Raw genomic sequence first — 14,802 nt, 5'->3', positions numbered from 1 at the left:
AATCAATACACCCAGTCACTACAAATATACAGGCGTCCTTCCTTCCAAACTCAGTTGCCGGAGAGGAAGGAAACCACTCAGGGATTTCACCATGAGGCCAATGGTGACTTTGAAACAGTTACAGAGTTTAATGACTGTGATAAGCGAAAACTGAGGATGTATCAACAACATTGTAGTTACTCCACAATAATAACCTAAATTACAGAGTGAAAAGAAGAAAGAATATTTTATTTTGTACAAGCTAAAACATACATCCTGTTTGCAATAAAGCACTAAAGTAAAACTGCAAAAAATGTGGAAAAGAAATGAACTTTATGTCCTAAATATAAAGTGTTATGTTCGCGGCAAATCTAACACAACACATCATTGAGTACCACTCTTAATATTTTCAAGCATGGTGGTGGCTTGCTTGTCATCGGGCAAGGACTAAGGAGTTTTTTTTTTAATAACAAGAAACGGAATAGAGCTAAGCACATGTCAATGAGCAGCAGGAGGGACGGAGTCAGGCGCAGGACACCGAGAATGAGTAATAAAGGTCTTTACTCAACAAAACAACAAAATATTCCACGCAGGGAAACTAACTCAGCTCACAAATATACGCGACAGCTTAACACAGAACAAACACGCACAAAACCAATGGGGACACCAGCGGGTTAAATAGGGAACAATAATTATGAAATGGAAATCAGGTGTATACAATGAAGACAAAACAAATGGAAAAAGAAAACGTGGATCGGTGGCAACTAGAAAACCGGTGACGACGACCGTCGAACGCCGCCCGAACAAGGAGAGGGACCAACTTCGGCGGAATTCGTGACATTTACATAATGTAGGCTAGGTAGTTAAGGAATTGCCTCTGGTCTGGTCAGTAGGTCACCCTTAAAATTTTATTCAAGTTTTTTTTTAATGTGTTTATTCTTTTTCATCAGCAGTGGGTTCCATCTTTGTAGTGTTTTTGACTCTTGTGTAAGTCAATTCGGATTTGTTTGTGAACTTTATCCCCTCTTGGTACTTGTTAATTCCAAGTTTCTCGAATGAGATTCTCTTCAACTTTACAGAAGACCTGGAAAAAAACACACAAAGAGACACTCAATATTACACCTGCACTATAAACCAGACCTTATCAAGCGTATCATACTTTGTTTGACTTACCTTCTCTTCTCTGCTCCTAGAAAGATATTTCGTTTCTCTAGAGCCAAAATGAGAATGACCATGGGCCCATCCTCTTGGTTTAGAACAGCTTGGAAGTATTTCCCCCCCGTCTTCCCCTTCTTCACCTCAGAAACGTCTTTGATGGTTCCACACGCAGTGGTACTTCTCCGGTTTTTCTTTTTCACAGGAGTAGTTGGAATGTTTGAACCTAATAAAAACAACAACACATATAATTTTTTCCAGATGCAATATCGGTTTATGATTTAGCTCCATTCCACATAGCAGTTTTAAATTGCAGGTTTTGCCTCAAAGTTTTGTTGCCTGTTCTGCATATTAGGTTCACTTTAAATGGAACATTGAGTCCTCTAGTTTACATTAGGCTATTCATTACTTGATGTGTATTCTCTTCTGGTGGACAGACGCACATAACATAAAAGGTCGACAGACTGGGATGCGACGACTAACAAGCAACTTTGTTCTGCTACTGAATAGAACTTAATCAAGCATCTGACGCAATTATGTGATATTTATAGTTCTGGTTGTCTGAAATTACTTGATCTGTAACCCTTTACAAATTAAAATGAGAAGCTAAAGGTGTATGTATCCATCTTGGGGCTTCCAAGTGCAGAATATTGGTGTCAGACATTTGAACTACAATTCCACTAACGGTGGTGGGGTTGGAGCAGGAACACGAGTGGATAGATAGATAATTAGATAGGATTTATTCATAGAATACATAGACAATGATTCAATCGATCTGTGCAAAAAGAATGGAAATGTATGCTTTAAAATGGTTCTACCTGATGTGGTTGGGCGATGGGTGTGGACTGTGGAGGAGGCAGAGGTTGGGACAGCGTCTGGGGGTGCTGGGCTACTGGGTGCCGGAGCTATGTCGCTGTTGTCATTAGATTAGATTAGCAAACGTTATTATACAAAAAACAGGGCTACATTATATAAAAAGGTGCTTAATAGTGCATAATATTGTGCATAATACATGTGTTTGATTTCTTCCAGTTTGCAGAAGTTTGATCTGATGACTGGCTGCTGCAACAGGGTCAGGAATCTAGTGCATTTCTCATCTCCTCCTTTGAATATGAGTGCATCCAGCAGACTGACGATGGAATCTTCTGGATGTAATTTACTGACATTGTTCAGGTTCCTGTATTCGCGTGGAGTAACCAGGCCATCCTGGTGTACATGCTGAACGATGTAACTGGCTTCCACTGACAAGATTTCTGTCAGATCTGTCTTCATCTTTCTCAATTTATCCATGCTGGACGAGAGAGAAATAGAGAGAGAGAGAGAGAGAGTTTGTTTTAGAATCTCCTGTTTAGTCAACGAAATGGGAAGAAACTAAATTGAAAAATTTTACTTAATAAAACCAACATTTGCTATATGATTGGAATCTGTCCCTGACTGAGTCTGTAATACCAACATGTTTCAAGCAGACCACCATAGTCCCTGTGCCCAAGAACCCTAAGGTAACCTGCCTAAATGACTACCGACCCGTAGCACTCACGTCTGTAGCCATGAAGTGTTTTGAAATGATGGTCATGGTTCACAACACCATTATCCCAGAAACCCAATTTGCAAACAGATCCACAGATGATGCAATCTCTATTGCACTCCCCACTGCCCTTTCCCACCCGGACAAAAGGAACACCTATGTGAGAATGCTATTCTTTGACTACAGCTCAGTGTTCAACACCATAGTGCTCTCAAAGCTCATCACTAAGCTAAGGACCCTGGGAGTAAACACCTCCCTCTGCAACTGGATCCTGGACTTCCTGACGGGCCGCCCCCCAGGTGGTAAGGGTAGGGAACAACACATCCGCCACGCTGATCCTCAACAAGGGGGCCCCTCAGATGTGCGTGGTCAGTCCCCTCCTGTACTCCATGCATGGCCGGCAGGTAGCCTAGTTGTTAGAGCGTTAGGCCAGTTACCAAAAGGTTGCTAGATCGAATCCCGAGCTGACAAGGTAAAAATCTGTCGTTCTGCCCCTGAACAATAATAAAACCATTGTTCCTAGGCCGTCATTGTAAATAAGAATTTGTTCTTAACTGACTTGCCTAGTTAAATAAACGTTAAATAAATAAACAAAATAAAATAAATGGCCAGCCACGACTCCAACACCATCATCAAGTTTGCCGATGACACAACAGTGGTAGGCCTGATCACCGACAAAGATGAGACAGCCTATAGGGAGGAGGTCAGAGACCAGGTCGTGTGGTGCCAGTGATCAAGACAAAGGAGATGATTGTGGACTACAGGATAAGGAGGACCGAGCACGCCCCCATTCTCATCGACAGGGCTCAAGTTCCTTGGTGTCCACATCATCAACAAACTATCATGGTCCATGCACACTAAGACAGTCGTGAAGAGGGCACAACAAAGCCTATTCCCCCTCAGGAGACTGAGAAGATTTGGCATGGGTCCTCAGATCCTCATAAGGTTCTACAGCTGCACCATCGAGAGCATCTTGACTGGTTGCGTCACTGCCTGGTATGGCAACTGCTCGGCCTCCAACCACATGGCACTACAGAGGGTAGTGCGTACGGCCCAGTACATCACTGGGGCCAAGCTTCCTGCCATCCAGGACCTCTATATCAGGCGGTGGCCCTACAAATTGTCGAAGACTACAGCCACCCTAATCATAGACTGTTCTCTCTGCTACTGCACGGCAAGCAGTACCGGAGCGCCAAGTCGAGGTCCAAAAGGCTTCTTAACAGCTTCTACCCCCAAGCCATAAGACTCCTGAACAGCTAATCAAAGGGCTAATCAGACCCCTCTTTTACGCTGCTGCTTCTCTCTGTTTATAATCTATGCATAGTCACTTTAACTCTACCTACATGTACATATTACCTCAATTACCTCAACTAACCGGTGCCCCCGCACAGTCTCTGTACCGGTACCCCCTGTATATAGCCTTGCTTGTTATTTTACTGCTACTGTTAAATTATTTGTTACTTTTACTTATCTATTTTTTACTTAACACTTATTTGTATTTTTTTCTTCTTAACTTCTTAAAGCATTGTTGGTTAAGGGCTTGTAAGTAAGCATTCCACTGTAAGGTGGAACTGTTGTATTCTGCGCATGTGACAAATAAAATTTGATTGTATTTGATTTTTATTACAGCTCAGTTGTTAGCCATCTCTTCGAAAATAACTTGTGGGTGAAACAAAGTTGCATTTAAACTTTAGATCACCGGTTACTTTGTGTGCTAAACGTGAAATGTTTTTTTGCAATGGGAAGTAATAGTTGTACATTTTGATTGGGAAACGCTTTTCTTAATGGTTGTGTTTTTGTATTCTTATGACTGGGACCTACTGGCTTATTATGTCAGAGTGTCACGTTCCTGACCTATTTTTATGTTATTTTGATTATGTTTAGTTGGTCAGGGCGTGAGTTGGGGTGGGCATTGTATGTTGTGTGTGTTTTGGTTAGTCTATGGGTGTTGTATGTGTATGGGATAGAGTATTGTTAGGTTGTCTAGTTATGTCTATGGCTGCCTAGATTGGGTCTCAATCAGAGACAGCTGTCATTCATTTGTCTCTGATTGGGAGCCATATTTAAGGTAGCCATAGGCAGTAGGCTTTTGTGGGTAGTTGTCTTGTTTAACGTTTGTTGCTTGTCTGGGCACTTGCGTTATTTAGCTTCACGATCATTTGTTGTTTTGTTTGTTTGTAATAGTGTTTTCGTTTCATGTTCATCTTCGTTCGTTTAATTAAAAGAAGATGGCTTATTTTCCTCATGCTGCGTTTTGGTCCGTCTCTCCTCCACACGATCGTGACAGAACTACCCACCACAACAGGACCAAGCGGATTGAGGAAGGAGGGAAGGAACTAAAGCAATGGAGAGAAGAGGAATGGAGTTGGGAGCAAATTTTCAATGGAGAAGGACCCTGGGCTAAGGTTGGTGTGAATCGCCGCTTGAGGGAGGAGAAGAAGGCAGCCACAGCCCAGGAGCGCTGGTATGAGGAGGCAGCACGTAAGAGAGGCTGGAAGCCCGAGAGGCTCACCCCAAAATTTCTTGGGGGGGGGGGGGCTAAAGGGGAGTGTGGCGAAGCCGGGTTGGATACCTGAGCCAACTCCCCGGGCTTACCGTGGAGTAAGAGGGCGTCGTACTGGTCAGACACCGTGTTATGCGGTAAAGCGCACGGTGTCCCCAGTACGCGTGCTTAGCCCAGTGCGGGCTATTCCACCTTGCCGCACTGGGAGGGCTAGGTTGGGCATCGAGCCGGATGCCATGAAGCCGGCCCAACGTATCTGGCCTCCAGTACGTCTCCTCGGGCCGGTGTACATGGCACCAGCCTTACAGGTGGTGTCCCCGGTTCGCCTGCATAGCCCAGTGCGGGCTATTCCACCTCGCCGCACTGGCAGGGCTACGGGGACCATTCAACCTGGTAAGGTTGGGGAGGCTCGGTGCTCAAGAGCACGTGTCCTCCTTCACGGTCCGGTATATCCGGCGCCACCTTCCCACCCCAGTCCAGTACCACCAGTGCCTACACCACGCACCAGGCTTCCAGTGCATCTCCAGAGCCCTGTTCCTCTTCCACGCACTCTCCCTATGGTGCGTGTCTCCAGCCCAGTGCCTCCAGTTCCGGCACCACGCACCAAGCCTCCTGTGCGTCTCCAGAGCCCTGGACACACTGTTCCTTCTCCCCGCACTCGCCCTGAGGTGCGTGTCCTTAGCCCGGTACCTCCAGTTCCGGTACCACGCACCAGGCCTACAGTGCGTCTCAGCCGGCCAGAGTCTGCCGTCTGCCCAGCGGCGCCTGAACTGCCCGTCTGCCCAGCGGCGCCTGAACTGCCCGTCTGCCCAGCGGCGCCTGAACTGCCCGTCTGCCCAGCGGCGCCTGAACTGCCCGTCTGCCCAGCGGCGCCTGAACTGCCCGTCTGCCCAGCGGCGCCTGAACTGCCCGTCTGCCCAGCGGCGTCTGAACTGCCCGTCTGCCATACGCCGTCTGAACTGTCCGTCTGCCATGAGCCTGCAAAGCCGCCCGTCTGCCATGAGCCTGCAAAGCCGCCCGTCTGCCATGAGCCTACAGAGCCGTCCGCCAGACAGGAGCCGCTAGAGCCGTCCGCCAGACCGGATCAGCCAGAGCCTTCCGCCAGACCGGATCAGCCAGAGCCTTCCGCCAGACCGGATCAGCCAGAGCCTTCCGCCAGACCGGATCAGCCAGAGCCTTCCGCCAGACCGGATCAGCCAGAGCCTTCCGCCAGACCGGATCAGCCAGAGCCTTCAGCCAGCCATGACCAGCCAGAGCCTTCAGCCAGCCATGACCAGCCAGAGCCGTCAGCCAGCCATGACCAGCCAGAGCCAGCCAGCCAGGATCCGCCAGCCAGTCCGGAGCTGCCGTCCCTCAGCCCGGAGCTGCCGTCCCTCAGCCCGGAGCTGCCGTCCCTCAGCCCGGAGCTGTCGTCCCTCATCCCGGTGTTGCCCCTTATCCCGGTGCTGCCCCTTATCCCGATGCTGCCCCTTCAGTTAGGTGGGTTTAGTTGGAGGGTGGTCATTGGGGGGGGGGATACGGAAGCGGGGAGTGACTATGGTGGTGTGGGGACAGCGTCCAGAGCCGGAGCCACCACCGTGGACAGATGCCCACCCAGACCCTCCCCTAGACTTTTGGTGGTGCGTTCGGAGTACGCACCTTGAGGGGGGGGTTATGTCACGTTCCTGACCTATTTTTATGTTATTTTGATTATGTTTAGTTGGTCAGGGCGTGAGTTGGGGTGGGCATTGTATGTTGTGTGTGTTTTGGTTAGTCTATGGGTGTTGTATGTGTATGGGATAGAGTATTGTTAGGTTGTCTAGTTATGTCTATGGCTGCCTAGATTGGGTCTCAATCAGAGACAGCTGTCATTCATTTGTCTCTGATTGGGAGCCATATTTAAGGTAGCCATAGGCAGTAGGCTTTTGTGGGTAGTTGTCTTGTTTAACGTTTGTTGCTTGTCTGGGCACTTGCGTTATTTAGCTTCACGATCATTTGTTGTTTTGTTTGTTTGTAATAGTGTTTTCGTTTCATGTTCATCTTCGTTCGTTTAATTAAAAGAAGATGGCTTATTTTCCTCATGCTGCGTTTTGGTCCGTCTCTCCTCCACACGATCGTGACACAGAGTGAATGGAATGCTGTCTTTCCATCGGACCTATGCAGTGGTGTAGTGGTGCCTGGAGAAGTGGGTCCTGTGTAAAGAATCCTATATTTTCCTATCGATTTTTCACTCTCAAAATCACACTTTTTAAAATAAAAAGAAACGCAAAAAATGTGATGTTCTAAGTTCACAACAAAACTTAAACCACATCAGGAGACCACTTTTGAGGTTTGGGAAAAATCGTATAGTTGCCCTTTAATTCAATTAAGCAAAACAAATGCACTCCCCACTGATACAAATCAGCATTATATCATTCTGTCAGGTAGGCCTACATTGCCCTTTAGAAATGTTCATGCACACAGCACATGATGACTGGATTGCACATCGCAAAAAGCCTACTTACCAAGACTAAGGACCAAACTTTTTCAATACCTGGTTTGCAGACCCATTGTTACCTTAGTTAGCATTTACTGGTTGATATAATAAGTTGAAACGTCTTTCTTTCATACCTACCGGCTACCGATGTCATTATTCTGTGAGCTTCTCCATGCAACAACCAAATCAAATAAAATGTTATTTGGCACATGCACCGCATACAGATGTAGACCTTACATTGAAATGCTTACTTACTTACAACAATGCAGTTCAAGAAATAGAGTTAAGAAAATATTTACTAAATAAACTAAAGTTAAAAATAAAATCAAAAGTAACACAATAAAATAACAATACCAAGGCTATATACAGGGGGTACTGGTACCAAGTCAACGTGCAGGGGTACAGGTTAGTCGAGGTAATTTGTACAAGTAGGCAGGGTTGGGGAGTAACGGATTAAATGTAATCCAGTAACGGAGTAACGGATTAAATGTAATCCGTTACATATAATTGATTAGGAAAAAAACGGTAACTGTAATCCGTTACATTACCAGCAAAAGATATTGTAATCAGATCTGACCGGTTGCATCACCACCTGGTATGGCAACTGCTCGGTATCTGACCGTAAGGCGCTACAGAAGGTAGTGCGTACGGCCCAGTACATCACTGGGGTCAAGCTTCCTGCCATCCAGCACCTATATACTAGGCGGTGTCAGAGGAAAGCCCAAAAAATTGTCCGACTCCAGTCACCCAAGTCATAGACTGTTTTCTCTGCTACCGCACGGCAAGCGGTACCAGAGTGCCAAGTCTAGGACCAGAGCGCCAAGTCTAGGACACCCCCCTCCATATTTACAGTTGCTTGCGAAAGTATTCACCCCCTTGTCATTTTTCCTATTTTGCATTTGATTTACACAACATGCCTACCACTTTAGAGATGTTAAATATTTTTTATTTTGAAACGAACAAGAAATAAGACAAAAAAACAGAAAACATGAGCTCCATAACTATTCAACCCCCCCCAAAGTCAATACTTTGTAGAGGCACCTTTTGCAGCAATAACAGCTGCAAGTCTCTTGGGGCATGTCTCTATAAGCGTAGCACATCTAGCCACTGGGATTTTTGCCCATTCTTCAAGGCAAAACTACTCCAGCTCCTTCAAGTTGGATGTGTTCCGCTGGTGTCCGGCAATCTTTAAGTCATACCACAGATTCTCAATTGGATTGAGGTCTGTGCTTTCACTAGGCCTTTCCAAGACATTTAGATGTTTCCCCTTAAACCACTCGAGTGTTGCTTTAGCAGTATGCTTAGGGTCATTGTCTTGCTGGAAGGTTTTCTGGCCACTCTTCCGTAAAGCCCAGCTCTGTGGAGTGTCCTATGGACAGATACTCCAATCTCCGCTGTGGAGCTTTGCAGCTCCTTCAGGGTTATCTTTGGTCTCTTTGTTGTGTCTCTGATTAACGCCCTCCTTCCCTGGTCCGTGAGTTTTGGTGGGCGGCCCTCTCTTGGCAGGTTTGTTGTAGTGCCATATTCTTTAAATGTTTTAATAATGGATTTAATGGTGCTCCGTGGGATGTTCAAAGTTTCTGATATTGTTTTATAACCCAACCCTGATCTGTACTTCTCCACAACTTTGTCCCTGACCTGTTTGGAGAGCTCCTTGGTCTTCATGGTGCCGCTTGCTTGGTGGTGACCCTTGCTTAGTGGTGTTGCAGACTCTGGGGCCTTTCAGAACAGGTGTATGTATACTGAGATCATGTGACACTTAGATTGCACACAGGTGGACTTTATTTAACTAATTATGTGACTTCTGAAGGTAATTGTTTGCCCCAGATTAAGGGGCTTCATAGCAAAGGGGTGAATACATATGCACGCACCACTTTTCAGTTTATTTATTTTTTGAATGTTTTGAAACAAGTAATTTTTTTCATTTCACTTCACCAATTTGGAGAATGTCCATTACATGAAATCCAAATAAAAATCAATTTAAATTTAAATTAAAGATTGTAATGCAACAAAATAGGAAAGACGCCAAAGGGGATGAATACTTTTGCAAGGCACTGTACATTGACACCACCCCTCCATTTGTTTTGTACACTGCTGCTACTCGCTGTTTATTATCTATGCATAGTCACTTCACCCCTACCTAATGTACAATTTACCTCGACTAACCTGTACCCCCACACATTGACTCGGTACTGGTACCCCTTGTATATAGCCTCGTTATTGTTATTTTATTGTGTTACTTTTTATAATTTTTTACTTTAGTTTATTTGGTAAATATTTTCTTAACTCTTTCTTGAACTGCACTGTTGGTTAAGGGCTTGTAAGTAAGCATTTCATGGGCCTACAGAGTGGTGCGGTGGTCTAAGGCACTGCAGTGCTAGCTACGCCACTAGAGATCCTGGTTCGAGTCCAGGCTCTGTCGCAGCCGGCCGCGACCGGTAAACTCACGGGGCGGCGCACAATTTGCCCAGCGTCGTCCAGGTTAGGAGGGTTTGGGAGGATTTGGCCGGCAGGGATGTTCTTGCACCTGGGTTAAGCGGGCATTGTGTCAAGAAGCAGTGCGGCTCGGCTGAATTGTGTTTCGGGGGGTGCACGGCTCTCAACCTTCGCCTCTCCCGAGTCCGTACGGGAGTTGCAGCGATGGGACAAGACTGTAACTACCAATTGGATACCACGAAAAAGGGGTAAAAAATAAAATTCTAATAATAAAATGTTGGAAAGTAAGCATTTCATGGTAAGGTCTACACTTGTTGTATTCGGCGCATGTGGCAAATAAAGTTTGATTTGATTACTTCGTGGATAACTTTTAAATTCAGAAAGGATGTGTGCGAGAATTTTTTTGTTGTTGACACTTCTATGTTTTCTCAATGACATTCAAATCAGCATTGAAAAAAGCACAAGTTTAAGTTTGTTCCACCTGAGCGAATCTGACCACAAGTCAGAGACCACTATGATGACACACCAAATGTGTTTGATGGATCGTGGAAAAAGAACAGGAATAGGCTTTTGTAGGCTACAGTTCAAGCTATGGCTTCCAATCGTGCGACTGCTGTCGTTATCCAAAGATTATCCAACATGAATAAACGCTTGGAGGTAAGGATGACAGCAGTGATATCTACGGCAATACAGATATCACTTATTATTTATCAAAGCATGCCTTTATTTTCAACTCGAATCAATGAGCCCAATCAGTCATCCATAACAACAAAATCATAAACAACAGAGTAGGGATGTCTAATAAATCCTTAGTTTTGGGGTCATGCTCAGGTAAAACAATTTAGCTAATCTATACTTCCATATTTCCAAGTCCTGTTTTTGAAGATCAAGGGGTATAACATTTATTGGATTGACTGGAATTCTGATAGACTTTGGTTTTTACTGTAAAGATATAATTTAATCGTATTATTATATGTAGTAGAAAGCGAAGGATTAGAAGAAGCTTACAGTACATAACCAACCCATAAAGTAACATCCATATATGGCCAGCAATGTAAACTTTAACATTGATTTATCCTGCAATAGATGTCGTTCAATTGGTAACATACATGTTTGTCTTCTTCTAATGCCTCTTAAGGGGAAAGTAACTGAATGTAATCAGATTACATTACTGAGTTTGGGTAATCCAAAAGTTACATTACTAATTACAATTTTGGACAGGTAACTATTAACTTTAACGGATTACATTTAGAAAGTAACCTTCCCAACCCTGCATGTAGGTAGGGGTAAAAAAACAACCAGTTGAGAGCTGCGCGCTCTTGCAGCTTGCAGATGATATTCCACTAAAACTAGGCTGTATACTGCTTGCTTTGCGATTGTGTAGGATACTTTGTGCATGATTTCTCTATTGTACTACACAATTAATATGTCGTATACCTCCACCTCACTTGATACACAACAGAAGGGATTATTAAGAAGTGAGTATAGGCAATGCCCATTGAAAAAAAGTGGGCATAGGGCGTATAGCTTCCACTACACCACCGGCCCTTTGTGTTTTACAAAAAGCACTCTCCTCAATGAATGAGTGCACTGTTATTACAGTTGTTCGCCACTGCACAAACATGTCTACAATAGATATAAAGACTGTTACAATTTCCCCGTCTCCCCTTTACTAATAGTGAGCATGCAACTTTCCAACAATTTCCCTCACTCTTCCCTGCCAGCAAGTCAAGGAAATTGGGAGAAAGTTTGAGGATATTTTTCAATGAAAGTAAAGGACAATAATGTTATGACTAAAGTTGGAATCCCATGTCTCAATAAATGTTTCAAGAAAGGAGTGTAGCCTATATATTTGGCCTGACGATGTGCTTTTATGCACTGACTGAATGGAAGCTGATAATTCTGAGTTTTTTACTCTGCTGGTCTCTGGGAGAAATTACAAATCCTCACTAACGCCAAGTAAAAATATATCCGACACCGAGACAAGACCGTGACACTCAATATGTGGCCTTGAGACCGGACTCAAGGAGTACTACAACACTGCCGAGAAATGTATTATGCTATATTGGATTAGATGTTGGTTTATTGGAGAAATATTAGGGGGTCTTACCTTGAAGAAAACGTATAGCGACTGCAGAACAATATGTCGTGTAGGCTAACCTATCTAGCCTATGTGTGACAATACCCTTTCACTTTCATTATCTTTGAAAGGTAGCCTAACCGGAAATAGCCTGCTGTTTTTTTTTTCTCGTGCTCATGAGTAGAATGGTGCACCCCACAGGCTAAGCTGCCTGCCATCCAGGACCTCTACACCAGGCGGTGTCAGAGGAAGGCCCTAAAAATTGTCAAAGACCCCAGCCACCCCAGTCATAGACTGTTCTCTCTACTACCGCATGGCAAGCGGTACCGGAGTGCCAAGTCTAGGACAAAAAGGCTTCTCAACAGTATTACCCCCAAGCCATAAGACTCCTAAACAGGTAATCAAATGGCTACCCGGACTATTTGCATTGTGTTCCCCCCCCCCAACTCCTCTTTTTATGCTGCTGCTACTCTCTGTTTATCATATATGCATAGTCACTTTAACTATACATTCATGTACATACTACCTCAATTGGGCCGGCCGAATATCTGCATTGTGTCCCACCCACCACCTGCCAACCCCTCTTTTACGCTACTGCTACTCTCTGTTCATCATATATGCATAGTCACTTTAACCATATCTACATGTACATACTACCTCAATCAGCCTGACTAACCGGTGTCTGTATGTAGCCTCGCTACTTTTTTATAGCCTCGCTACTGTATATAGCCTGTCTTTATACTGTTGTTTTATTTCTTTACCTGCCTATTGTTCACCTAATACCTTTTTTGCGCTATTGGTTAGTGCCTGAAAGTAAGCATTTCACTGTAAGGTCTACACCTGTTGTATTCGGCGCACGTGACAAATACACTTTGATGTGATTTGATTTATTTAACAGTCTGATGGCCTTGAGATAGAAGCTGTTTTTCAGTCTCTCGGTCCCAGCCTTGATGCACCTGTACTGACCTCGCCTTCTGGATGATAGCGGGTTGAACAGGCAGTGGCTCGGGTTTCCTGTCCTTGATAATCTTTTTGGGCTTCCTGTGACATCGGGTGCTGTAGGTGTCCTGGAGGGCAGGTAGTTTGCCCCCGGTGATGCGTTTTGCAGACCGCACCACCCTCTGGAGAGCCCTGCGGTTGTGGGCGGTGCAGTTGCCGTACCAGGCGGTGATTCAGCCCGACAGAATGCTCTCAATTGTGTATCTGTAAAAGTTTGTGAGGGTTTTAGGTGACAAGCCAAATTTCTTCAGCCTCCTGAGGTTGAAAAGGTGCTGTTGCGCCTTCTTCACCACACTGTCCGTGTGGGTGGACCATTTCAGTTTGTAAGAGACGTGTACGCCGAGGAACTTAAAACTTCCACCTTCTCGTCTGCTGTTTCCTGACGTTCACGATCATCTCCTTTGTTTTGTTGACGTTGAGTGAGAGGTTATTTTCCTGGCATCACACTCCCAGAGCCGTCACCTCCTCCCTGTAGGCTATCCGACGTTGTTGGTAATCAAGCTTACTATTTTTGTGTCGTCTGCAAACTTGATGATTGAGTTGGAGGCGTGCTTGGCCATACAGTCATGGGTGAACAGGGAGTACAGGAGGGGGCTGAGTAGGCACCCTTCTGGGGCTCCAGTGTTGAGGATCAGCGAAGTGGAGGTGTTTCCTATCTTCACCTGGGGGCGGCCCGTCAAGAAGTCCAGGACCCAATTACACAGAGCGGGGTTCAGACCCAGGGCCTTGAGCTTAATGATGAGTTTGGAGGGTACTATGCTGTTGAATGCTGAGCTGTAGTCAATTAACAGCATTCTTACATAGGTATTCCTCTTGTCCAGATGGGATAGGGCAGTATACAGTGTGATGGCGATTGCATTGTCTGTGGACCTATTGGGGCGGTAAGCAAATTGACGTGGGTCTAGGGTGACAGGTAAGATGGAGGTGATATGATCATTGACTAGTCTCTCAAACCACTTCATGATGACAGAGGTGCGTGCTATGGGGAAATAGTCATTTAGTTCAGTTACCTTTGCTTTCTTGGGTACAGGAACAATCGTGGACATCTTGAAGCATGTGGGGACAACAGACAGGGATAGGGATAGATTGAATGCTCTGTGGACGCAGCTAGAGATGCCGTCTGGGCCGGCAGCCTTGCGAGGGTTAACATGCTTAAATTGTCTTACTCACGTCGGCCACGGAGAAGGAGAGCCCACAGTTTTTGGTAGAGGGCCGCATTCGTGGAACTGTGTTATCCTTAAATTGGGCGAAGAAGGTGTTTAGCTGGTCCGGAAGCAAGACGTCGGTGTCCGCGACGTGGCTGGTTTTCCCTTTGTAGTCCGTGATTTTCCCTTTGTAGTTTCCCTTTGTAGTCCGTGATTGTCCACATGTCTCATGTCTGAGCCGTTGATTTGCGACTCCACTTTGTCTCTATACTGATGTTTGCCTGTTTAATTGCCTTACGGAGAGAATAACTACACTGTTTGTATTCAGCCATATTCCTAGTCACATTGCCATGATATAATGGGATGATTCGTGCTTTCAGTTTTGCCCGAATGCTGCCATCTATCCACGATTTCTAGTTATGGTAGATTTTAATAGTCACAGTGGGTACAACATCTCCAATACACTTCCTGATAAACTCAGTTACCGTTTCAGTATATTCGTCAATTTTATTCTCGGAAGCTACC

General features: G+C 45.2%; 1 protein-coding gene across 1 annotated transcript; it reads right to left on the bottom strand.

Moving 5' to 3' along the window:
- Positions 1 to 768: 768 nt before the first annotated feature.
- Positions 769 to 12,330, bottom strand: LOC139562465 (uncharacterized). Its single transcript, XM_071380184.1, has 5 exons — positions 12,164 to 12,330; positions 2,147 to 2,425; positions 1,953 to 2,047; positions 1,153 to 1,360; positions 769 to 1,063 (listed from the first exon to the last, which is right to left on the bottom strand). The coding sequence occupies exons 2-5, from the start codon at positions 2,422 to 2,424 to the stop codon at positions 913 to 915; spliced, it is 732 nt and encodes a 243-aa protein (XP_071236285.1). The 5' UTR covers position 2,425; positions 12,164 to 12,330; the 3' UTR covers positions 769 to 912.
- Between the last annotated feature and the right edge of the window lie 2,472 nt (positions 12,331 to 14,802).

This window comes from Salvelinus alpinus, chromosome 32 (assembly GCF_045679555.1).
Source record: "Salvelinus alpinus chromosome 32, SLU_Salpinus.1, whole genome shotgun sequence".
NCBI classification, from domain to species: Eukaryota; Metazoa; Chordata; class Actinopteri; order Salmoniformes; family Salmonidae; genus Salvelinus; species Salvelinus alpinus.
Note: the sequence above shows the minus strand (reverse complement) of the source record. Positions and strands in the feature narration are given on the sequence as shown.

What these genes read in the sequence shown, in the direction of transcription:
- LOC139562465 (XM_071380184.1), bottom strand. Translation starts at nt 2,424, where the DNA reads ATGGATAAATTGAGAAAGATGAAGACAGATCTGACAGAAATCTTGTCA. An exon ending in CCATCGCCCAACCACATCAG is followed by an intron (nt 1,361 to 1,952) that starts GTAGAACCATTT and finishes TGTTTTTATTAG; the next exon opens with GTTCAAACATTCCAACTACT. An exon ending in CTAGGAGCAGAGAAGAGAAG is followed by an intron (nt 1,064 to 1,152) that starts GTAAGTCAAACA and finishes GTTTTTTTCCAG; the next exon opens with GTCTTCTGTAAAGTTGAAGA.